Below are 27,395 nucleotides of genomic sequence, written 5' to 3'. Positions count from 1 at the left end.
ATTTTGCTCTTAAAGGGACATATTTTGCTCTTAAAGGGACATATTTCGCTCTTAAAGGGACATATTTTGCTCTTAAAGGGACCCATTTCGCTCTTAAAGGGACCCATTTTGCTCTTAAAGGGACATATTTCACTCTAAAAGGGACATATTTCGCTCTTAAAGGGACCCAGGTCGCTCTTAAAGGGACATATTTCGCTCTTAAAGGGCCCAGGTCGCTCTTAAAGGGACCCAGGTCGCTCTTAAAGGGACCCAGGTTGCTCTTAAAGGGACCCAGGTCGCTCTTAAAGGGACCCAGGTCGCTCTTAAAGGGACCAATTTCACTTCTTAAAGGGACCAATTTCACGCTTAAAGGGAACAATTTTGCTCTTAAAGGGACCCATGTTGCTCTTAAAGGGACATATTTCACTCTTAAAAGGACATATTTCGCTCTTAAAGGGACCCAGGTCGCTCTTAAAGGGACCCAGGTTGCTCTTAAAGGGACCAATTTCACGCTTAAAGGGACCAATTTCGCTCTTAAAGGGACATATTTTGCTCTTAAAGGGACATATTTCGCTCTTAAAGGGACATATTTTGCTCTTAAAGGGACCCAGGTCACTCTTAAAGGGACCCATTTTGCTCTTAAAGGGACCCATTTCGCTCTTAAAGGGACCCATTTTGCTCTTAAAGGGACCCATTTTGCTCTTAAAGGGACCCAGGTCGCTCTTAAAGGGACCCAGGTCGCTCTTAAAGGGACCCATTTTGCTCTTAAAGGGACCCATTTTGCTCTTAAAGGGACCAATTTCACGCTTAAAGGGACCAATTTCGCTCTTAAAGGGACCCAGGTCGCTCTTAAAGGGACCCATTTTGCTCTTAACCCTTTAAGGACATGGCCCATTTTCGTTTTTACGTTTTCGGTTTTTCCTCCTTGTGTTTAAAAGGTCATAGCACTTGCATTTTTCCACCTAGAAACCCACATGAGCCCTTATTTTTTGCGTCACTAATTGTACTTTGCAATTACAGGCTGAATTTTTGCATAAAGTACACTGCGAAACCAGAAAAAAATTCAAAGTGTGGTGAAATTGAAAAAAAAAACGCATTTCTTTTATTTGGGGGAAATGTGTTTTTACGCCATTCGCCCTGGGGTAAAACTGACTTGTTATGCATGTTCCTCAAGTCGTTACGATTAAAACGATATATAACATGTATAACTTATATTGTATCTGATGGCCTGTAAAAAATTCAAACCGTTGTTAACCAATATACATTCCTTAAAATCGCTCCATTCCCAGGCTTATAGCGCTTTTATCCTTTGGTCTATGGGGCTGTGCGAGGTGTCATTTTTTGCGCCATGATGTGATCTTTCTATCGGTACCTTGATTGCGCATATACGACTTTTTGATCGCTTTTTATTACATTTTTTCTGGATTTGATGCGACCAAAAATGCGCAATTTTGCACTTTGGGATTTTTTTTCGCTGACGCCGTTTACCGTACGAGATCAGGAATGTGATTAATTAATAGTTCGGGCGATTACGCACGCGGCGATACCAAACATGTTTATTTATTTATTTATTTGTTTACTTTTATTTAAAACCTGGGAAAAGGGGGGTGATTCAGACTTTTATTAGGGGAGGGGGCTTTTTACTATTAACAACACGTTTTTTTTTTTTTTTACACATATACTAGAAGCCCCCCTGGGGGACTTCTAGTATATACACTTGGATCTCTCATTGAGATCTCTGCAGCATAGATATGCTGCAGAGATCCATGACATCGGCACTCGTTTGCTTTCGGCTGCTGCAGCCGGAAACAAACGAGTGCCGAGCCGAGGACGGCGCCATCTTGGACGCGTCCCCGGCCGGCATCAGTAACAGAGATCGCTCCTCCGGGACAAGGTCCCGGAGGAGCGATCTCCCCCACTAGACACCAGGGAAACGTTGCCTCCGGTAATCGGAGGCAGCTGTCAACTTTGACAGCTGCCTCCGATTAGCTAATTAGCGGGCACGGCGATCGGACCGTGCCCGCTAATAGCAGCGGTCCCGGGCTACTCGCGGCACCCGGGATCGCGGCACTTCAAAGCGGGGCCGCCGCGCGGCCCCGCTTTGAAGTGCTAATGAGGACATAGGACGTACCGATACGTCCTATGTCCTTAAGAGGTTAAAGGGACATATTTTGCTCTTAAAGGGACATATTTCGCTCTTAAAGGGACATATTTTGCTCTTAAAGGGACCCAGGTCGCTCTTAAAGGGACCCATTTCGCTCTTAAAGGGACCCATTTCGCTCTTAAAGGGACCCATTTTGCTCTTAAAAGGACCCAGATCGCTCTTAAAGGGACCCATTTTGCTCTTAAAGGGACCCATTTCACTCTTAAAGGGACCCAGGTTGCTCTTAAAAGGACCCATTTTGCTCTTAAAGCGACATATTTCGCTCTTAAAGGGACCCAGGTCGCTCTTAAAGGGATATATTTCGCTCTTAAAGGGACATATTTCGCTCTTAAAGGGACCCAGGTCGCTCTTAAATGGACCAATTTCACTCTTAAAGGGACCAATTTTGCTCTTAAAGGGACCCAGGTCGCTCTTAAAGGAACATATTTTGCTCTTAAAGGGACCCAGGTCGCTCTTAAAGGGACATATTTTGCTCTAGAAGGGACCCAGGTTGCTCTTAAAGGGACCAATTTCGCTCTTAAAGGGACCTTGGTCACTCTTGAAGGGACGCATTTCGCTCTTAAAAGGACCCAGGTCGCTCTTAAAAGGGACCCGGGCCGCTCTTAAAGGGACCCAGGTCGCTCTAGCGACATGGGTCTCTTTAAGAGCGACATGGGTCCCATACCTTTTGGAGTGTCCTGTCCGTTTAAGAGCAACTTGGGTCCCGTCCCTTTAAGAGCGACTTGGATCCCTTTAAGAGCTACATGGGACCCTTTAAGAGCGACTTGGGTCCCGTCCCTTTAAGAGCGACTTGGGTCCCGCCACTTTAAGAGCGACTTGGGTAACTTTAAGAACGACTTGGGTCCCTTTAAGAGCGACATGGCTCCCGTCCCTTTAAGAGCAACTTGGGTCCCTTTAAGAGCGACATGGCTCCCGTCCCTTTAAGAGAGACTTGGGTCCCTTTAAGAGCGACTTGCGTTCCTTTAAGGGTGACCTGGGTCCCTTTAAGAGCGATCTGAGTACTTATAATGGTAAAGACCATTGCTCGGTTACCATGACAATCTTACTCATGTCGGGGAGACAAAATCGTTAAGGACCTTCCATATATTACATCTTCTATTGGCCAATAGTGGACATGTGACTGTGGATGGTGTGATACATTGCATGACGAGACCTTAGAGTTCCTATTGGCTGCTATATCTCAGCTATTTGCATATGTGCTGCGATCGGCTGTTAGCGGTTAGAGTGTGGCCATTATTTGCAATGGGCCATTATTTTCTATGGGAAATTTGGGGTCGTTTAACGTAAATTTCTTAAAAACGACAAATCCGATCGAAACGAAAAATAGATAGCACACCACACACCGCCGAGGGCTTCGAAACGCAGTTTGAACGGAGTGTGTGCACAAAGCGGTTCGGGCTGTATTACGCGCAGAAAAATGGCTGGAAGAAGAAGAAGAATACGGATTACAATATAGTGCTTTTCAAGCACTATAATAATAATAATAATAATAATAATAATAATAATAATAATAATAATAATAATAATAATATTATGAAAGCTAAAACTACACCATGTCACCTGGGAGTCACTGGCTGTATCTGTGTTATTAAGCTTTAGCTATGTGCCTCAAATGTTTGTACATTTTCTAAACTTGTGTCCCCTCCATCCTAGAATTTCAAAAACTCACATTATAGAGATAACATGTAAAGGCTATGTTCACACAACATCAAAAATGGAGAAAATGCTGTAGATTTTGATATAAAAAAGTCAGTTATTGACGCAATTTGACTGACTGCAATGGCAATGCATAGATGTCAATAGGAAGACAGACGTCCAATGCACACAATCTATTAAATAACAAACGGTTTTACTACGGACGTCAAAATAATGAACATGATCATTATTATCGGACGTCTTTTGCAAACATCGGATTTATTTTATTAGTTATTCACACACAGTTTTTATTTTGTCACTGTTCTTTCTCTGTTTTTACTGTTAAATTTATTGGCTTTTTTAAATTAAGCCGCACCCAAAGTCCAATAAGTAGCCCAAACTAGAATAATGTACCAACAGCCGTCATTGCACTAAGGGGAGGCAAGACAACTAAATGATGCCCATTATTTCAGACTCAAAATGACGGACGTAATTTTAAACGGAGCTAAAAAAACATTGTGTGAACATAGCCATATACCTACTTACCCTTACTAAAATAAACTACAGTAATTTAACTATGTATAAATCTATATTCACACATTCATTGGCGTTCAAAGCCCACTTTGTTAGACTGTGCACTGTGAGATGGTGGGAATATAAAAAGATCTGAAGTGTTCACAATGATTTAAGCACCATTGTATGCTAAGCTTGCCTCTGATACCTTCTGTTACCATAGCCATGTGATGAGCTTAGTTGTGCCACTGTATTAATGTAACTAATACTGCATAGGGGGATCAATTAACCTTTAGGCCATGTTCCCACTAAATAAAACACTGGCCGTTCTGTGACCCGGCCGGGTAACAAAACGGCTGGTGTTTGTGAAGATCATCACTGCAGTACCGGCCGGATGATCTTCCTTTGAGCTGCTATTTAATAGCGGGGGCCGCACAAAACTGACATGTCAGTTATTCGGCGGCCGTTAGGGATTCAGGCCAGAGTGTATACTATGTGTATACACTCTGGCTGGGATTCCCTCTAACTGAACTGCACGTAAGTTTCGAATTAATCATGGCCGTTGTTGCGAATCAGCAACAACGGCCGTTATTCAAAACGTACGTTGTGTGAGCATGGCCTTAGGATAGAAGTAAACCTGACTTACAAATGTACCAATTAACCCCTTCTCTACTAAATCACTTCCATTCTAAATTAATTCTATGGAACTTCAACCCTCAATTGATATGATCACATGTTGTGGATTGTATTATTCTTCTGTCCAGCATTGTTTTTTGTAAGCATTTTTTCCTATTTGCTTTTGCTACACTGGTTTTTGCAGCGACAGAAACCAGTAGAAGATGCTTTCTCATCTGAAAAATGCAATTGTTCAATATTCTGCTCTGTTTTCCTGGGGCCATCGGACATCTATACTCTTGGGTGGAGATATTCCTGGCTTGTTATTGGGCTCATTGCCATATGCACAGATGGATATTGGTAGCAACAAGAAACAAGACATGTAAAAGTATTTTGATTTAGGGATGCGTTGCCAGAAGAATACAAACTGAGGTCTATGCTAAAAACTACGTATTCTAAACTGAGTGCCAGTGACTGTAAAGGTACTTTCCCTTGTTCTGTATGTTGACAAAAACAACAGTGACATATTTGCAGATATTTATTGCTATGTGTGAATGTCTCATATCATTTATACCTACAGAAAGATTATTTACATAATATAAATCAGCAGATTAGGACGCAGAGTGGATTCTAGGTATTGTGCTGCCTGAGGCAAAACCTGAAATTGGGCCCCCCCAAGTGCTCACAACCACCCATCACCCCCCAGTACCCACATTAGCCCATTACCCCCCTCCCCCCTTCCAGTGCCCACAGTGCCCCCAGTAGGGCATGTACATCATTGCATCTTTAAATCCGTAACTGATCCGGCAAGAGGAATCCAATCCTGCTCTGGAAGTGGCTGTGCTTACAAGTGCATTTTTAAAGCTACCATAAAAGTAGCTACTCTTACCATTTTGGTTCATGGAAATCTACATGAGCTAATAAAGCATAATAACTTGGGTAGTATTTGAGACAACCACTATGAAATGTTGCATCAGAGCTTGTTCCACTCAATAAATTTAGTCTATTTTGTAAGAAAAGGAAAATCCTAAAGTGTTGTCAATGCTGATATGACATAAAACAGCATAGTGTCTAGTTTTGTGAATTTTTTGCTTTATTTGCTTTCTATAAGCTACATACTATAAAGAAGCATACGCTGTTTTCTAGGAAATAAAATAGAGCCTAAGTTAAGGAAGGCATTGATGGGTAAATGTTGGTTTGGAGGGGAACTTTAACAGCTATTCTTATTAAAGGGATCACTAGGGAAATCTCTGTTGTGCCTTTTGCTGACATAAGCACATCTGTCTATGAAGCAAATAGCACACAATATCAAAGACGATACTGAGCAAACCAGGCTAAAATAATAATAATCATATCATAAGGAAACATATAAGAAATGCTGCAAAGTCAAAACAGTCACTTGTTTTTTACTCCTCTTAAAAAAGTCCTATAGATGCTATAATCTGGCCTGTTTGCTGAAGCATGGAATCAGCTGGGTGAGAGGTACAAGCAATTATTCCAATTTTTCTCTGGAAACACAAATAGCCCATCCCTGGTCCCTAGTTTACTACACACCAGGTTTTCGGTCCTTCCCAAGGAAGTCAAGAATAGTATTATGTTCAGGGACTCTATAAGGCGTGGCAGCATTGTAGGAAGTTGGTAGGACTACCTTATCTTGTGAGCCAACACATGGATCTTTGGCATCATCCAGGGGACTAACCCAGTCAATGTTTAGGTATTGGGAGAATAAACTCACTCTTTCCGAGTTAGGGGACCACATTTTAAAAGGGTGGGGTATGATCAGGAAGGCGATAACATGTGAACAATGGAAGGACGCTCACTTTCGTATCTTCCATCATACCACATATGGATTTAGTTTCCCTAGAACGAAGCTACACCCTGATAGGATCAATGCCTTCCCAAACTGTCAGGAGTATGGCACGGATCTTTATCGTGGTCTATTCTCCTGCACACGAGTGGTCACATTTTGGAGGGATCATTTTGGTTTCCTTAATTCTAAGCTGCATATATCGGTTGACACACACTTGATAGTGTTACACATACCAGCGGAAGGGGTGCAGATTAACCATCTGGTTCATATCTTCATATTGGGAGCTAAACGCTGCCCATTGACAAGGTGGCTAGTGCCTGACATGACCACGACTGGAGGCTGAACCTGCCAGGGAAAAGATAGACAAATCCTTTTTTCAGAAATGGAAGAGGTTTCTAGTCTCTTTCTTAGAACCTTCTGAATTATATGACGTGGTGTGGCCCTTTAATAACACGGCCTGGTATCTGAGGCAAGATGCTGCTGGTTCTTTGGGGCCTCCGCCTATACCTGATTAAATATCCACCATTTACTAATACTTGGTCTTTTCAACCCAATGGGATGGAGGGGCCTCACTCCGCAAGCTGTTTTAGGGTCTGTTCACACGTACAGACTCGCTGCGTGAAACTCACACAGAACTCGCATCAAACTCACATGAAAGTAGCTGCATTTTTTGTGGTGTTGAACTTGCCTGTGAAAATCATGTGAAAATCAAAACTCGCATGTAAAAATCGCACCAAACACGCAGCGAGAATACACATACATTGACTTGATAGCAATCAGTATCACTGTGGATTTATGTGCGAGAAACTCACAGCGATAAATACGCAGCGAGTCTGTACGTGTGAACAGACCCTTATTGTCTTTTAGTTATGCATGAAGGTATGGTTGAGCCATTATAACAGACTATTGTACTTAAAGCACAATATGTTCTATATGTTGCTACAATGTGCTGTATATTCTGAAAACTTTAATTAAAAACTAAGTTTGCAAAAAAAAAATTCCCTGGAATTCCCTATTCATCATAGACCTAACCAGTTTTTTCCCTTATTGCCACCATAAGAGTCACACGTTAGTGTTGCCAACAAAGAAAAAGGATTTTACAGGCTGTGCCTTTCAGTGCAACCAAAAGATATTGGATTTCTGTATCTATCAATGTAAAACTAATGATACTAGTGTTTAATTGGCATAATTAGTTATCATATGCAAATATTGACATTAATTGCAGTATTTACAAGTTAAGATTCAGAACAAGGTAAATTTATATGAAACTATTATCTCAACTAACTGTATGTGAAGAAAAAGAATTATGTAAAGTAATTGTTGTTTGTAAGTTACATATAATGTGGGTTTCTCTGACCTGTTTTAGACCTCTGTGCAGCTTCCATTGTTATTGTCATATACAGAATGCTTGGACTCAAAGTTTTGTTCTGTGAACTGAAGGGGAGCCATTAAGAATCTGGTTTATACAATTTATTTGTTCAGTGACAGGAACATTCTTGTAAATGCATTAATTACAATAATGAAAAATGAGGAATAAGAATAAGAAAATTCCTATTAACTAACAAGATATGACATTTGACCCCTAGGTACTTCATTATATGTCTTATGTAATATTCAAAGTGGAGACTATTGAATGAAATCAAATGAAATATTCAAAGTGGAGACTATTGAATGAAATCAAATGAAAAATCTTATGTGCAAGTATATAGAGTGTCTTAGTATAGCATGTGTGCTTGCAGAGACAATATATATCGTGGGAAAATGGATACAGTATGTTACTAAGAACATTTTTTTTACATTGTGATATACACCGATAGGCTATTACATTAAAATATCTGCCTGACATTGTGTAGATCCCCCATGTAACCTTAAAGGCTATTTACACATTTAAAAAAAAAAAAAATATTGCTTTCTCCATATTAAACTGACCATCAAAATGACAGCTGTTTTTATTGGAAAGTTGTCCTATAACGACAAATAAGGACTGTTATTTTAAAACAACAGGCGTTATTATGCAAATAACACCCATTATTTGCCATTAAATAACAGTGGTCCAATAAAAACAACCGTCTTTTTGAAGGTGTGTAAATGGTCTTGTTTGACCATTTTTGCTTTTATAGGCACTATAAGAGCTTGTGAGTTATATTTTACCTCTATGCTGGTACATGGCCTATATAATTCTTTCTTTCAGGCTATCATCTCTCTTTCTGCAGTCTAGGTTTCTCCTTCCCATGTCAATCCTTTGAGCTTGTATGTAATTGACTCACCCTCTATGTTGCTATCTCTTACACTGAAAGGCCATGTTTACACTACGTAAGTGAGAAGCAATCACGGCCAATGTTGCTGATTTGCAACAATCGCTGTGATTACTATGGTACTTACGTAGTGCTGCATTTGAGGGAATCCCTGCTGGAGTGTATACACACGGTATACACTCCGGCTGGGATCCCTAGAGGTGCCGCAAAAAACTGACATGTCAGTTTTCTGCGGCCGCTATTCATTGAATAGCGCCCGCAGAAAACCTTTCAGTGCACAGAATGGAGCGTGCAGCTCCGGCCACATGCTCCATTGTGTGCAGTGGGGAATTTGGATGTGGGCACAGATGCGCCCGCATCTGAATTCAGCTGCAGTACCAGCCAGGATGATCTTCTCTAACACCGGCTGTTGCGTGACCTGGCCGGGTTGCATTTTGCATTTTCTTTTTAGTCTGCCACAGTGATCTCTCCTGCCACCTCTGTCAATGACAGGAAGTGTTCAAAGGAGATTTGCTTCTCCTCTGAACAGTTCCTGACACGCACAGAGGTGGCAGCAAAGAGCACTGAGTCAGACCGGGAAAAAAAATTCTCTTCCTGACGGGCATACAGCAGCTGATAAATACTGGGAGACCTGAATTTTCTAAGCAATTTTAGGGTGCCTTCCCACACACCGGATCCGCAGCAGATCAGCAGCAGATTTGATGGTGCAGATTTGATGCTGTTCAGTTATTTAGATCAAATCAACTGCAGGTCTGCTGCGGATCTGCTGAAAACCTGCTGCAATACGGTGTGTGTGTGTGTGAAGCTACCCTTAAACTTATTTACAAATCTGTAATTTTCTGACACCAGTTTATTAGAAAACATTTTTTTTCTGATTTACCCTTTTCACCTTTTGAATTTAATGTTAATCAGTATACAATAGGAGGAAAAACAAAAGTGAAGTTACTTAAAAACAAGTAAGCAATTTCTTTAGGAATGGCTTTCTTGTGCAGACTTTATATAGTGCAACCAGTGTTTCAGCATATATTTGCATACATAAAAGATCATTATCCACATTGAGCAGTGTCGCAGCATTGCAAAAACATGTTTCATAGGCACACACACACAGAGGTTCCATTAAATATTTAACATTTTCAATGAATGCCTATATCTTCTTATAAAATAGTACATTTGCTGCAGTAGCTCACAAACAATGGTTTTGCATCAATAACTTTGATATTTTGAACTGCACAGAGCATGAACAGTAACAGTACTTAAATTAAAAAAAAAATCCTCACAGAATTTTAGTTATTTCTTTTAAACAAGCATACATGGGTTATAGTTAAAGAGACATATCACTGTAAATAGACCTTTTTCCTTTTTTATATTATTGTATGTTTACTGAGACTTTCTAATACAAAATACAAATATTTGCAAATTTAAACAAAAGAGTACAAGTATATGATAAAGCAGGTTTTCCAAAGTAACTTGCAAGGATCAATGTTGTTAATGATACAGAAAATATTTCATTTTATAGGCTTAGGCTCCCTTAGGACCGGACCCGAGGCCTTAAACGTGCGCCGATCAGCGATTACAAGACTTAATGAGCTAGAATGTTTGTGTAGCCCAATCATCTCATCATCATCATTTGCCGCTACTGTTATACAAGAAGATGCATGGCCTTTTTACACAAGTCGATTATCAGTAGTGAGCATTCCTGCCAGCCAATAACTGGTCCATGAAAAAAGGCATAAAAACACCTAAATTGAATACATAAAAATACACAAGAAAAAAAGGGTCTAGACACAAAGACATACATATGATAGGAATCTCTAGGGAAACAAAAAATTGATAGGAATCAAACAATAAGGTTATGACAACATAACCAAGAACTGCTATGACGTTTATCAAAGTGAATGGGGTCATATTGTGACTCACAAGTGGTTGTGACAGTGACTACAGTAACAAAAAAATCCATCCTGAATTAATTATTTTCAACTACAGACTCAATGCCATGGCCTTTTGGGGGTTGCACTGCGGCCCACTCACATGAATAAGAGTCAGAATCACTACACTACACTGTGATTCCTGGTCACATGACTGTGAATTGCCAAGTAGCCCTAGCCTAAAGGAACAAGAATTGCAACTGTATAGTAAGAAAAAAAATCCAAGTACTAGCAAGTAGTTTTGTTTTTATCATCTATTTTTTTTTTTTTTTTTTTTCATTTGTAGGCACTTACCTGAACTGTTTTAGCAAAGATGTGCTTTACAAAAGCCACTTATACTGCAAAATAGACTGGAGATGTTCGCTGAATTGTGTGGGAGAGCGGTTTAAAAATGTTCTTAGAGTCCTATTACATGGCCCGATCATAGGCTGCGTTCACACTACGTATATTTCAGTCAGTATATGTATATTTCAGTCAGTATATTTCAGTCAGTATTGCAACCAAAACCAGGAGTGGATTAAAAACACAGCAAGGATCTGTTCACACAATGTTGAAATTGAGTGGATGGCCACCATATAATGGCAAATATTTGCTGTTATTTTAGAACAACGGCTGTTGTATTGAAATAATGGCCGTTATTTACTGTTATATGGCGGCCATCCACTCAATTTCAACATTGTGTGGACAGATCCTTTCTGTGTTTTTAATCCACTCCTGGTTTTGGTTGCAATACTGACTGAAATATCCTGACTGAAATATACGTAGTGTGAACGCAGTAAAGTGTAAACGAGTGACAATCTGGTAGTTTACTGAGAAATTACACAGGCCACCTATTGGGCACCAAGGTCTGCACAGACATTGTTAGCTGGCATAAAGCACAATTTCTGCCAGCCAGGTTTATATTTCAGTTATACTTTATACTCATTTCAATAAAATATATCAGTAGGATTCTATGTACCTTCATTTTATGCTCCAGCCACTTTTTCCTTTAGTGTAAGTAGCACAAAAAAGAAAAAGTAATAAAATATTGGTGTAAAGTGGGGTTTATGTAAAAAAAACTTTTTGTAGCAGGAAACTAGTATATTAAGTTTGCTACTCCCCCTCCCTTATTTTCTAGAGTTACAAAAAAAGCAAAACTAAAATACTTCCAAAACATTTTGCGCTTCATTTAACTATATGTATTGTATGATTGTAGACACATCCTGCACTAAATTAGATGTCTGTCTATGTTGCCATCAAATTAAGTTATCATCCCGCATCCTATATAAAAGCAAAATCTACCATTACCTCAAGTAAAACAACCATTCCATATATCAGTTTATTCATATGACTAAAAATACTATATGAAGAGAGCTGTCATTATAGATCTCTTTTTCGCCTATGCTGTGGGGTACAGCATGCATTTCCATTTGGCCTCTTCATCATAACTTCAAGGGAGCGTTTACTTGATTGAGTTACTTTGATATCAATGTTTAGAATTCTGTATATGTGCAGTCAATATTTATTAACTTGTTTATTCATTTCATGCATTCGAGTGTGTGTATATATTTTTGTACAGTATGTATTGTTACCTGAGCATTAATATCTACATTTATTGCAATCTTTCATCAGCTTATTATGTAGCCAGGGTGGGTGGCTAGAATTTTCTGATAGAAGACAGAATCTTTTGCTTTATCCCTTTTAAACATATGTAATGTATTTCTTAAAGCATCTCTGTACCCACAATCTGACCCCCCCCCCCCCAAACCGTTTGTATATTCAGCTGATTTAATCCAAGATCTGTCCTAGGGTCCGTTTGGCAGGTGATGCAGTTATTGTCCTAAAAACAACTTTTAAGCCTGCAGCCCTGTGTCTGTCAAATTGGTGTGGCCCAGAGTACCCATGTCATAGGATTGTGACACCCCTCTGTCCCTCCTTCCCTACCTCTCCATCATTAGGAATGGCCCTAGAACAATTTCTCCTATTCATCACCTGTGTGAACACTGCACATGAGCTTGATCGTAAGGCACCTGTCCACTTCTTAGACAGGTTAGGAATAGGAAAAATCCTGCCCGGGGGCATTCCTAGTGATGAGGAGGGACGGAGAAGTGGTGCAAGCCTAGGGCATAAACACTAGGCCACGCCAATTTGACACCGGACTGCAGATTTAAAAGTATTTTTTTAAGGACAAAAACTGCATCACCTGTCAAACGGACCTCAGGAAAGATCTTGGATCTTAGAACCTCTATTTCCCTGTTTAAACCCTTCACAACCAATGACATAACTATGCCCTCAGTCGGTAGGGGAGTTCAGAGAGGGGCCGCGCGGTGACCCTGTTCTAGACCACTGTAATACCAGGTGCTATTTATAGCTCAGGACCGCGGCTATTAGCGGGCGCAGTCCGATCACCATGCCCGCTAGATGCAGCTGTCATCCCCCCATCCCTGGTGTCCCTGGTGTCCCCCAAGCTACCTATATAAAGCACAAATAATGGCACAAAAAATTACACCTCAACCAGCCCCATAGACCAAAGAATAAAAGCAGTATAAGCAGGGCCATAGAGCAATTTTAAGGAGCATTTAGATTTTTTAAAAGGTTTAAAATTTTTAAAAGTCGTCAAATAAAATAAAAGTTACACAAGTTACATATCGTTGCAATTGTACTGACTTGAGGAACATAGATAACATGTCAGTTTTACCATAGGACAAACGAAGTAAACACAACACCCCTTCCCCCCCCCCCCCCTTAATAAAAAAAAAAACGTGTTTTATTTTCAATTTCACTAAGCAAATATTTTTTTTTTCTGGTTTTGCAGCATATTTTATGGAGAAATCAAGTTTGTCATTGCAAAGTACAATTAGTGGGGCAAAAAATAAGGGTTCATGTGGGTCTGTAGGTGAAAGTTCTACTGCGAGTTCTACGCGAGTAGGAAAAACGAAAGCGCAAAAATGAAAATTTGCACTTTCCTGAAGGGGTTAAAAAGAATGGGGTTCAACTTAAAGGGAGCCCCCTCTCTTAAGGCCTGCCTCTTTGGTATATATACCTTTGATGTAAAATACAGAACACCTGTTCTCTGTGATACAGTTTGTTTAGGATGTTGCTGTTTTAACCTGTGACCTGTGCAAAACTGTAATGTCAGAATATATACTTTTATAATCTTTAAATTTTAAGCCAACAAAGAACAATTTCTGTGAAAAAAAATAAAATTTTAAAATATAATAATATGTAGAAATAACAGAAACTGTAGCCTTAACAATTGAAAGCATTGCTTTACATTTGATCCTAGTTATGGTGGCAACATTATAGGAGATGCAGAGAAAGCCGTTTCACCACATCCCTTATGCCTAAGGAAGCCCAAGGCACTGCTGCTGTGTAAGATGATGCCAGTATTATAAGCGGAACTTGGTTGACATTATGTAATGAGATCCAGATTCTAATATCTTAGCGGCAATATCTAATTCCTTTAGAATAAACATCAATTTCTATTCTGTAGAAATGAAGATGCGGTTTTCACAAGTTGCATTGCAAAAGAAAGATGGAGCAGAGCCATACAAAAGGTAAGAAAATGCCAGTATTTACAGTCATTGCAGAAAAAACATACTGTCAATATTTGAAGGGGTAAAAAAGAGAAACAATCGAACTTTTACCCTGTCTGGCACCAATCCGGATGATTTTTAATTTTTTTGAATTTAAACAATAATTTTTCCGTATGTTTACAGGGAACAATCGGAAAATCGATTTGTGTAATGGGACCCTTAATTTTACAATAGACCAGCACTAGCAGGATTACAATATAAGGCTATATTCACACTACGTAAAACTACGGCCGTCCGGGCATGATAGAAATTGTAGTTTTGCAACAGCTGGAAGGCCACAAGTTGGACACTCCTTGTTTAGAATTATAAGCATGTGACCTGGGGATACAGTCTTTTTTATGCTTATGGATTTTTCTATTTATTGGAATTGATTAATATAGATGTGATTTTCCTTCAAACTTTGTGTCAGGGTGATTTATGTTTTTTTGCACGCAGACTAGTGCTGGTTCTTGTGATTTACACGGTATAAGTGATTACATTTATGTAGTTCTTGCTATAATTGGTTTATGTACAGTACATTTCATGTTAACAACCATTAAACATTTGGTGCATCAACTTCTACAATAATATATTGAAAAATGGGAGAACTGTACAATCCATGTATCAGTCTTATTAAGGATTCTTTATTGTCCATTTTAAGATGTAACACTTTTCTTTCCACTATGAATATTTCTCAGCTAAAGTTCTTTTAAGCAAGCTCTGAATTGTGTGAAAAAGAAAAGGGACAATAATGCAAACACAATTTCTCATGTATATAAGCATTTCTACTGCTGTTCCTAACCTCATGTGGGTTACAGGCAGAAATATTGATAATATAATACTTTTGCCCTTCTAGCACAAAATAATTGGTAAGAGTGAAATCTTTTAGCAAGCTCTTAACCCCCTAGGCGCTCCATGAAATAAGTGTATTGCCTTGCCTAAAGGCTTCATAATGTACACTTACATCAGGATGAGTGCACAGACACAGAGGCTGTGTCTACATGGTCAACATGGCAATTGATATTAGGTCCATAACAGGTGGAATACGAGAAACTCCGATCCTAAATATATAATCGCTAAAATGCCAAAATCTGCCAGTGAGGGGCATAAGCAAAGGGAGACTTTCTCATTTCCCAAACCCCTTTGTAATCCTCTCATTTCTTTACTAAATACTATCATGGAGCTAAGGGCCACCATCTTCCCTGCTCTGAAACAAGTTCTAATAGGCTGGTGCCATACACTAATATCATGCCTGCCTGAGCTGTGATGCTAACGTTTCTGCCACAGACCAGCAGATAATTAATATGACACTTACTTTGTGCTGCCCTCAATGGAATTTGGATGCGGGAACACACTGATGCACCCACATCCGAATTCAGAAGCAGTAAAGATCATCTGGCCGGTACTGCATGATCTTCTCTGACACCGGCCGTTCCGTGACCCGGATGGGTTACGGAGCGGCTGGTGTCTTACACCATGTGAACATGGCCTAGTACTGTTCAAGGGACAGGATGATAAGCAGTATAGGGAATGTAGACAAGGTGGGGAGAGTGCTGGTGGAGCAGGGAGCCAAAGATGTCTGAGTAAAGATGTGGTTGGAGGAAGTTGGCATGATAGTCTGTGCTGAAGGGAGAAGAAACGGGAAAATGCATTCCAATCAGAGAAAATGTCACATGTAGTCACTGGATGTAACTGCACTGTAATCACTTACTTATTTCATTTCCATGAACAGCGGGGAGAGGAATACAGGGGGTGCAGAGCAGTCTGCACCCCCTGTATCCCTCTCCCCGCTGTTCATGGAAATGAAATACAGTAAAGTCATCCTTGCTTCATAGAGTGGTGAGTGCTAGCAATCTATTTTTTTCTCACATATAGTAATATGACAGTATTGCAGTGATAGAAGTCCATATCTTCTTGTCAGCATACTGCAGTTTACAGGGTGTGTGGGTACTACCATTTGTGTTTGCTAGTGTGCACTGCGTAGGGATAAAGGGGTTTGTTCCTAATCATGTCGTGCTGACCCCGTGAATGATCCTTTTTCTGGAGAGGACACTATGTTGGTAGACTAATAAAACATTGGCATTATTTCTAGTAAAAAAACTACAAAAATGATGGACTACACAGATGTTTGCAGAGATCAGTGCTGTGTGCCTTGACTGTCAGCAAGATATATATTGCTAAGGCATATGACATTTTATGATCCATTTAGACAAACCTAGGTGTACCTTAGTATTCTACATCTCAGGCTATCTGGCACATGAGGTTAGTGTCGTATAAATTTTGTTTGCATCTAGACACCGAGCCTGTGTTCCTGAGTCTTGCATAATTGATAAGCAGTAGAACCGGTTAATGATAACCATCTTGGGAGTAAATGAAAGGATAGAATAACGTATGTGCGGAATATGTTGTGGCTACAGGAGCCATGCTCTGGAGACAGCAAATAGATGCTGCAGTATCCTAGAAGGGAACAGCAGCTGCTGTCAGTAGTTAACTGTTTTTATTTCACCACAAGAGACATTAGGGCTATAATGCTGGTAGAAAAAATAATGAAGAGAAAAAGAAAAGAATTTGCTTCTGTGCCATAGACAATTCTATACTATCATTTATCCAAGGGTAAAAGTAGCAAAATTAAATTAAAATTACTTAACCCTCTTTAGGATAGATGAGCCCTGCATGAGCAAATTATCTTTTTTATGATTTTTTTTCTTTTAAACATAGCTTTATCAGGTCTTTGCATTCTAGAGCAAAATTTGTATTTTTTATTTATTTTTTATTTTTTTTATTTTTTAGCATTCAATTTATAGAAAATACTTGAAAATCATAGTAAATATTAATGGAAATGCCTGTCTCTTTTTCCATCTACAGAGTGAGTTAAAAGTCTCGGTAAACCCCTTAATTTTAGAAACAAAAGGGAAAATGGCATGTTTGACTACCCCAGCAAGTTTCTCCAATGGAAAGGTGGTCATCTACCATATCAAAGAAAACTAAAATTGTCTGGAAATCGTTTGCCACATTATATATCTTTTGTGGTTCAAAAGTCATCAACACAGAACTTCCCAGTTGTGCATAGTTATTTTATGTCTGATATGTTGTCTATAGTGCTGACCACAGAAATGAAGCTGTGTTGATAACTTTAGGTATTGCAAATCTGGTCTTCTTTGATATACTACAAGACCACCTTCCCCTTGGAAAAACATGCCATTGATCCATTATGGTCATGTTCAAGATGGCTGCCATGTTCCAGACACAGCCTAAACCCTCACCATTACTTGCTCGGATATTCAGATGTACCATATACCTTTCGTTTCTGAAATAAAAAGGTGTCCTGAGACTTTTGACTCACTTTATATTTTGAAAGTATGTGGCAAGTACATGGCTGGTTTGGCAGGTCTGTTTAAATCCTTCTCTACACGAAAGATAAGGCATATGATGATACTGCAATGGTGTTCAGTAATCTGATGAACAGTCCGAACTGGCTGCTTAATTTAGTGATTTTCAAAATGTAAACTTTTACTTGTGCTGAAAAGTTCCTTATGATCATCTCTGTTTTGGATTTTTACCAAGAACATAATTGTCAGGATTCAAAGAGGTACAACACAACCAGACAGTGGGCCCTATATCTGCAACGCCTGGAGTAGTGGATCCACTGGACCGTCACCAGCGATGGCACTAACCTCACCAGGGAGCGGAGTCTAAGGGGCCGCTGGTATTCACCAGAGCCCGCCGCAAGACGGGATGGACTTGCTCTGGCAGGCGACCCCCAGGTCGCTACCCCTGGCTTGGTTGCTAGTGACGGCAGGCGAGGCGTGGCAGGAGCAGTAGGCAGGAGATAGTGCTGGCAGAGGTCTGTAGGCATAACCGCAGGTGACAGGCTGAACACAGGAGCAATGGAGTGACAGGGGAGCAGGAACCAGGAACAAGGACTAGGGACCAGGTAGCGGATAGGTATCAGGAACAAGGACTTGGGACCAGGTAGCGGATAGGAATCAGGAACAACAGGGGGCTGGGCCAAACGCTATGGGAAGTATGTAGAGGCTCCAACACCTGTAGTGGGGCAGGGCTGGAATATATAGGGAGTGATTGGTGCAACTAATCAATTAGGGGCGGACTGGCCCTTTAAATCTGAGACAGCCGGCGCGCGCGCGTCCTAGGAGGCGGGGACGCGCGCGCAGGCCGGAACAGATGGAGACAGGAGCGGAGGAGAGGTGAGGCGCCCCCAGGGGCCGAGCTAGCAGCAGCGCCGGGTCCCTGCACAAGGACCCCGGCGGCTGCATGGGGCAGGAGGAGGTCGCGGCGGCAGCCCGGAACACGGTATGCCGCCGCGGCCGTGACAGTACCCCCCCCCCCCTTTGGCCTCCCCCTCTTTCTTGCCTGCATATAGAGGCATCAGGCAAGTCTTGGTATTCCGCCGGTAGGCCGGACAAAGGCTTGGCGGGCTCGGGTGACAACATAGAGTACTTGGGCTGAGGTGACCTCAGACACTGGTTGGAACAGTCCTGACCCCAACTAAGAACCTTCCCGGTTCTCCAGTCCAGCTTAGGGGCATGTAATTGCAGCCAAGGGAGTCCCAGGAGGATGGTGGAAGAAGAATGAGGCAGGACGTAGAAGGATATCTTCTCCAGATGTGAAGTGCCCACCTGGAGGACTAGAGGTGCGGTCTGGTAGTGCACATGGTCGGTAAGAATCTCGCCCGTGACCGAGGAGATAGTCAGGGGTCTGGCTAGTGGGGTCACGGGTAGCCACCATCTTTGGACCAATGTTGCCGCAATAAAACTGCCTGCTGACCCAGAATCGAGAAAGGCAGAAGTCTGGTGAGTTTGTCCTGAGGGTGTCTGGATGGAGACTGGCACAGACAACTTTGGAGAGGTGGCATTCACACTTAGGGAGACCTCTCCCACCGGACCTAGGTGCTGGCGTTTCCTGGATGCTTGAGGACGTTGGGGACATCTCAGCCGAAAGTGATCCGAAGCACCGCAGTAGAGGCAGAGATTCAGCTCCAGACGACGAATTCTTTCATCAGGCGTCAGGTGAGCCCGTTCCACCTGCATAGGAATCTCAGGAGTCGACTGGGACACCGGAACGTCATGATTCTGGAAGACCGGCGCCAGCTGGTGATGGCGACGAGACAGGCTTAGTCGCCGTTCATGCCAGACCTCCTCCTCTCTCTCAGAAAAACGAGTATCGACCCTGGTGGCCAGTAGGATGAGTTCGTTAAGGGAGGTAGGTAGGTCTCGGGCGGAAAGCACGTCTCTCACCCGACTGGACAGGCCCTTTTTGAAGGTAGCTATTAGAGCGTCCTCATTCCAGTCTAATTCTGCCGCCAGGGTGCGGAACTGGATGGCGTAGTCACCAACAGAGGAGCCATCTTGAGAGAGGTTGAGGAGAGCAGTTTCAGCTGAAGAGGCACGGGCAGGTTCCTCAAAGACGGAGCGAAACTCGACTAGGAAGGTACGGAGATTGGCAGCAGCAGGGTCATCTCGGTCCCACAGCGGCGTGGCCCAGGCCAGAGCTCTACCCTCCAATAGGCTGATGATGAAAGCCACTTTAGAGCGCTCGGTGGGAAACTGACTACTTAAAAGTTCAATATGCATGGTGCACTGAGTCAGGAATCCTCTGCACAACTTGGAGTCACCAGAGTATTTGCTTGGGAGAGCCAGTCGAAGTGTAGAAAAAGCAGCAGGAGGTGGTGTGCGCTGGGCTGTAGTATGCTGCTGTAAGGCGGCAGTGAGTTGCTGGATCTGCTGCGACTGTTGCTGGATTTGTTGAGCCTGTAGGGCGACCACTCGGGCTATGTCACGGATATCAGGCACCTCGCCGGGATCCATGGTTGGAGCCTACTGTAACGCCTGGAGTAGTGGATCCACTGGACCGTCACCAGCGATGGCACTAACCTCACCAGGGAGCGGAGTCTAAGGGGCCGCTGGTATTCACCAGAGCCCGCCGCAAGGTGGGAAGGACTTGCTGCGGCAGGCGACCCCCAGGTCGCTACCCCTGGCTTGGTTGCTAGTGACGGCAGGCGAGGCGTGGCAGGAGCAGTAGGCAGGAGATAGTGCTGGCAGAGGTCTGTAGGCATAACCGCAGGTGACAGGCTGAACACAGGAGCAATGGAGTGACAGGGGAGCAGGAACCAGGAACAAGGACTAGGGACCAGGTAGCGGATAGGTATCAGGAACAAGGACTTGGGACCAGGTAGCGGATAGGAATCAGGAACAACAGGGGGCTGGGCCAAACGCTATGAGAAGCATGTAGAGGCTCCAACACCTGTAGTGGGGCAGGGCTGGAATATATAGGGAGTGATTGGTGCAACTAACCAATTAGGGGCGGACTGGCCCTTTAAATCTGAGACAGCCAGCGCGCGCGCGTCCTAGGAGGCGGGGACGCGCGTGCAGGCCGGCACAGATGGAGACAGGAGCGGAGGAGAGGTGAGGCGCCCCCAGGGGCCAAGCTAGCAGCAGCGCCGGGTCCCTGCACAAGGACCCCGGCGGCTGCATGGGGCAGGAGGAGGTCGCGGCGGCGGCCCGGAACACGGGACGCCGCCGCGGCCGTGACAATATCTGAATCCACCCCCTGCCTACTTGCCTCAATCGACCCTAGGCGGTCGCGGACAACCACAACGACCCTACACTGAGTATGTGGAACATGAAACAAGACAGACAGACAAAACACAATAAAGAGAAGTGAACAAAGCCAGGTCAAACCACACGGGCAACGCAGTACTGAATCAGCAAGCAAACGGATAGTCACAGGTCAGGCGGGGGGGGGGGGGGGGGGGTCAGAATAACAAGTCGAGTCGAGTCAGAAGGGATTAGGACAGGGTTCGCAGGAAAAGACATGGGGAAGCTGGGACCAGCAATAAACCTAATAGCCAGCGATTTGAAGCTGGCTCTGACTTTACTTTATACTGGAGCAGAGGTCACCAGGTAGTTACATTCAATGTTTGGAAGTAGACAGGGTAAAAAAGTGCACAGTGTGTAAATACTAACTAGCAACCACCTTAGAAGTAATACACTATAGAATTGGAAAAGAAGACATCATGCTACAGAGCCGTGCAGCTCCCTTACCCACAGAAGACACCCCAATGCAGGTTTCGGCCGACGGAGCTGAGCTGGAAGCAGACGCCACTGCACCCAAGCGAGGTAAGTTCCTGACAATGTTACTTTTTGACCTAAAATAAATACAGATAAAATGATAAAAAAATACTGTGAACGTCATCTTAGTTTTAACAATTGTTGCAGGCTTCTAGTGTGTCTAGACTTCGTAAAAAATTATGAACTGTGTCAACATAATTTAACACCTTCAGTGTTATAACAACAAAGTCTGCAGCCTATTGCTACCCTCTGCTATAATCAGACACTAAAAAATAGCATGTACACTGGTCAGTCATAACATTAAAAACACTGATATATGAAGTAAATAACATTGCTCACTGTATGGCAATGGCACCAGTCAGACAGAGCGATATATATCTCTTCCTTAATACCGTGTATTGCCCCCTATAACATCAATGACAGCTTGAAGTCTTTTGTGGTAGTTGTGAATAATGCCCTTTATTTTCTCAGATGGTAAAGCTTCCCATTCTTCTGTCTTGCATGAACTGTGAGCTTAAAATCTCCCTAAAGTGGCTCAATGATATTGAGTGCTGTAGTCGGCTCTCTCCCCTGGCTCCATTGAGAATAAATAGAGACGCGAGTCACATGCCAATCTGGATATCGCCAGGGACTGCGGAGATCGGACATCCCTTGCGATTTCTTACTTGTCCTAAGGCACTATTATTTGGTGTTAAATGACACTTTTATTTTGAGGATTGTTACGCACAATTATTTTTGTAATTATAATTTATGCTGTTTGAGGACAATATGTTACTATAATTATAGTATACATCTCTAAAAAGAAAACAAAGTCTCAGTAATATATTGATGAATGGGAGTTTAATCTAAAATTTAGGCACTATTATTTGGTGCCTGTGCCTATCCTGTGTCTATTCTGTGCATAGTGGACAAGTACGTTTTCATTGGAAAACCCCTTTAAAGCCATGGCTTCTTTTGCTAAGGTCACACTCAATGATGCGCAAGTGACATTTTACAATTTTATGGCACAAAGTATGCCAGACTTCTGGCACATGTGTACTAGTAAATCTGTTCCAGTGTAATGTAAACGAATCCTTACCCAATAAATTACTGTGTTAAAATTGCTAGTGTTTTTCTTAATATTTAAAAGTTTTACTACTAACTAATAAATTCCCATCAAGCCTTTATTGGACATAAATCCCTGTCTCATGCAACATTCAGCATACATAGTAGCTTTAATGACTGAACACAATTCCTCATATTTAGTACAAGCCGGCGCTCAAAGACCACCGTTCATGTATATGGAATAACTCAAGCATTTTGATTGAAACAACTACAGCTGGGAAGTCGATCTGCATTTTTATTACAGTTCCACAAGAGTTCATTTATAAATGGAAGTAATGTTAATAATCTTAGACATTCCTATTTATACCGATTTTCCCGTCAATCAATCTCAGCTTTGTCTAAAGAAATATGCCTGTCGATATAGTTTTCCTAGGAAGTATTTAAAATATATATCTGGAACTACTTTCATGTGCAAACATCATACCATGTTTCCCTGAAATTAAGGCATCCTCCTTAAATAAGACATTCCAACTGATCTACCAAGTAGCCCAAAGTAAGGCAACCCCCGAAAATAAGTAACCCCCAACCGAAAATAAGGCGTCCCCCCAAAACTAAGGCCACCACCACCTGCCACTGCTCACCCCCTCTTCTGATGATTGTCCCTTGCTGCTAACCCCTATCCCTCCCATGCTGCTCACCAGTCTCCTTCCCTTGCCACTGACCCCTCTCCCGCCTGTGCCGCTGACCCCTCTCCTGCCCATGCCGGGAGATGTGCTTGTGTGGTGCGGCTCCGGAGAAATAAGACATCCCCCAAAAATAAGACTGAGTGCCTCTTTGGGAATGAAAATTAATTTAAGGCACCGTCTTATTTTCAAGGGAAACACGGTAGTGCAATGCCATAGAATGATAATGTAAAGACGGATGCTTGATGTAATAGTAATAGTTGACATGCTGTTTTCATTTTGTACAGTGGAAAAGCTGACTAGTTTGACATTAACATAAAGCACTCATGGTCGATCTAACAGACTGGCTATGTGTGTCTGCTGGGGATTCTCTTCATACAATATATCTGACTCATTTATTGTTATTTATATAGAACCATCAACTTATGTATCATTTTGTATTGCCCAATATTTAGGAAACATATGATAACTAATACAAAAGGTTATGTAATTCAAACTGTATGAAACAATGTGTTTACAATAGAAATAAGGTAAGATCTCTGCCTATAGAAGCATGCATTTTATAAGGAATACTTATTTCAATTATGTTAAGGAAAATAGTAAGGAAATGAAGACACTGCAATGCTTGTCAGAAACTCTCAATATGCGTTTACAAGGCTAGAAATTGTCAGACAGAATGAAGGAGGAAATTCTAGAAGGGAGAGGAGGCAGGTGAGAAAATTATGCCATAGAGTGGGAGGAGTTGATGGTAAGGTAGAGATGAGATTGTGGCTTGTAGAGATGAGATTGTGACTGGCATAGTGAAGGTTGGTATCTTTTTATGAGTGAAGAATTGCTAGACAGAATTAGAATGTGTTTTTTAGTGCTAAAATAAAGGGTGCATTAGTCAAAGCAGGACATTGTCAATGTGAGTGCTAGCAGTTTGGTTATCTACCTTGTTAATTTTTTTCCTATTATGGCACAAACCTTTTTTTTAATTTCATCGATCTTTATATTTTTTTCTTAATTTTTGGTTACTTTCACTTCTACAGCTGTGTGAGCTATGTTTCCTCTCTTTATTTGTGCCAGCCTCTACAATTCTCTCCTGCAGACTGCCTTACAACTTTTCTTTTCACTCTTGCTTGTGTGTCCAGCTACCCCCCCCCCCCCCCCCCCCGCGGAGAGGTAAGCATACATGTTTATCATTTTCTTTACCCTTTCACCAGCCATCAGCTGCTCATTAGCTACATTAGCTATTACACATGGAGCAATGCGCAGCCAATGGGCGATTATTTTTTTTAACTGTTTAAAGACAACGATCAGTCGATGATTTGCCAGATCATACCTAATTCAGCAGATAATCACCCTGTATATTAGGTCCCTAAAACTGAGAGACCAGTAGGTCCATCTGACTGATTATTTTTCCTCTAAGTAGCTGCTTAATGGTAGGAAGTTTTTAATGAAGACTTGTTAGGAACCGGTGACACCAGACACACAGAGACAGTGAGCCCTAAGCTCAGTCCCACCCACTGCCCCTAACTACTTGCCACTATCCGCCCTAAGATGGCGGCGAGCAACTGGGCGGCAGGTCTGCACTGGCTAGGTGGAACACAAATACAAAACAGACAGACAAACACAATGCAGTATAGTCCACAATCTGGGTCACAACAGTCGGGCAGCAAAAGTACAAAATCAAGATCCAAAAGCGTAGTCAGAAAACAAGCAATATGATCAGGGGCAGGCAGCAAGCAAGGGAGGTCAAAGATACAAAGCAGTAGTCAGGAGATGCAAAGAAACAGAATCCACAAGCAGGCAGAGACTAAGTCAATAACCAGCAATGATATCCCAGACTGAGGAAGTTATATAGGAGGTCAGGGTTCTGATCCAGAACATAATTGGACCATCCCCCTGATCTCCAAGCACAGACACCTGAGAACAAACCAGATCACTGGCAGGAAGACCTGTCAGTCACAGCAGCACCAAAACACAGATTAACCCAGACATGGCCAGACAGAACTCAGCAGGTGAAGTCGGGTGTGTCTCTCAAGGTGAGCAAATAACCAGTGTTCACACACTACAAAACAAAACACAGAAACAGAATGCAAGAAAATCAGCACCTTCTCGGCCGCACGGCAAGAGCCGAGGGGCACATAATGCTCCGCAAAGATACAGTCCTGACAAGACTATTTAGAAAAATGCCTCAGAGCAACTGGATGAATTTGTTCTGGCCCAGCCTCTCTTCTGAGAGAAAGAGAAGGCTTAGGTAGTAGGAGTTTAGCCTGCCTAGACAATGTGTTGAGGCAGTCTCTCAATGGAAAGGCATTCCATTACCTAGTCCTATTCTGTAAGTGGGCTGGAGGGTAGTGCATAGAATACAGATTTGCATCCAATTATTGGATAGAACAATCCTGGGGCAAGGGGAAGAGTTAAGTGTATTAGCTCCAGATACCATAAGAAGATTTACGGAACCTTGCTCAACCCTAAAGTCTGTTTTTTATGTTCAACTGTGCCTCATTTGTAAATAAATCTAATGCTTTCCAGCAAAGGAACTGTAAGTTAAGTTTAACATCACTTCTTCCCTCTTGCACATAACTACCAAAGGCAACTTGAAATGCTGCAGGCCCGGACATTTACATAGGGTGTGCTGTGGGGAAGCTATGACATTGCCATCATCACTAGTGCAGCCCTCTGTCACTGTGCCAGCATACAAAGTGTGAAGAGTCCTTTGGAATCCCCAGAGCCATTGTAACTATTGAGCTCTGAACCAAGACAGGTGTGAAGATGATTAGGCATCTCATTTCTTCTCTCTGTTCCAACTGTGTTACCTCTGGCCTTCCACACATATTCTTCTTTTATCTTTTACATTTAAACATGTTACACATGTTCGTTTATTTATATCTAGACTGCCCCTTGTACTTGAGTACCAGCTTAGAAACTGTTTGCTTTCATCTTCTCTCTACAATTATTACAACTTGCCTCTGTCAGTCTTTTACTAGGTATCTATCATTGCATTTTGCTTGAAGAAAAACTTTCTGAATCGACATGTAGTATTCTGTTAGATACTGCTTAGCGACAACTGTTTTGTTGTACAGAAGTAATAGCATTTTTATGTTAGGTTTAATTACAAAAAGCTATATGTGGCTTATATAGGAAGACAAATAAACTAAATATAGAAGATTGCATGTTTAGGAAATGATCATGATCATTATTTGAAGACATCATTATCAAGAGATGGCCCCCTTTTGCTGCTAAAATCCTGTCGTGGAAACATAGCATAACCTTCACACAACATATTTGTTGGTAAAACACCGCCTTTGTTAACTAACAATACTAAACTGCATTGAAGTATATAAAACACCGACCGTGGTGTATACCCACTGTATATATGACAGCCGGTGTTCTAATAACTGATAGGTCTATTTGGTGCGGTCGCTATTTATTGAACAGCCGCAGTACAGAACAGCCTGTTCTTACAGTGTAAAGTACGGCTCCCGAACGTACTTTACATTGTGCTCTATGGCTAATTGGAGTGTAGGCACACCCGAATGTGCCTGCATTCCAATTAAAATGAACTGATTTTCACCCGGCCACACTGTCCCTTTATCCTAGATTAGTATAAAGGTGCTTGTCTGCTGATGATACTAGTCCTTATTGCCAAAGGTAAAGTCTGTGACTGTGAACCTTATGAGGGGTCTGGCTCAAACAATGTGGACCACCACTAGTCACCGTTAAACTCATACAACGGGAATTGGAGCCAGCGTGCAATACTACAACAGTTATACGATGGTGGAAAATGATAAGGAAGCAGGAGATAGACTCCCTTTTTGCCGACTTCATATTTTATTCATTTTCTTTTACATATTTTCAGCTGAGGAGGCTTTGGAGGTCTGCATCTAGGGAGTTGGCGTGGGTCCCGTCTGCCACGCGACGTTTCGAGGGCGTGTCCCTCTTACTCATGCGTGCCAACGGGATACACACCTCTTCCTTTTACTCCATACAGCCCGGCCTCTAGTTATGACATCATGAGTAATATTTCAGGTAAATAAATCATTACATATGCATTTTGCTGTATTACATACATCAATAGTATACATTTCAGCGTATTATGTACCGGACCTTTGTAATGAAAGGTTCTCATATTAACCCTTATA

General features: G+C 42.0%; 1 protein-coding gene across 2 annotated transcripts in view; it reads left to right on the top strand.

Moving 5' to 3' along the window:
* Positions 1–27,395, top strand: part of LOC138800706 (protein unc-13 homolog B-like) — a 133,333-nt gene that overhangs the window by 60,793 nt on the left and 45,145 nt on the right. The window contains exons 7-8 of one of the 2 annotated variants that reach the window (XM_069982599.1): positions 14,369–14,432; positions 14,595–14,877. In XM_069982599.1, coding sequence (XP_069838700.1) covers positions 14,369–14,432; positions 14,595–14,645 — 115 coding nt within the window. In that variant the 3' untranslated portion in view covers positions 14,646–14,877. Of the gene's footprint in view, positions 1–14,368; positions 14,433–14,594; positions 14,878–27,395 lie in introns of those variants that run through there. The other variant, XM_069982608.1, reaches the window with a different exon arrangement.

The sequence above is a fragment of the Dendropsophus ebraccatus genome, chromosome 1 (genome assembly GCF_027789765.1).
Source record: "Dendropsophus ebraccatus isolate aDenEbr1 chromosome 1, aDenEbr1.pat, whole genome shotgun sequence".
NCBI lineage: Eukaryota > Metazoa > Chordata > Amphibia > Anura > Hylidae > Dendropsophus > Dendropsophus ebraccatus.
The sequence above is the reverse complement of the archived record's forward strand: the minus strand, read 5'-3'. Positions and strand labels throughout refer to the sequence as shown.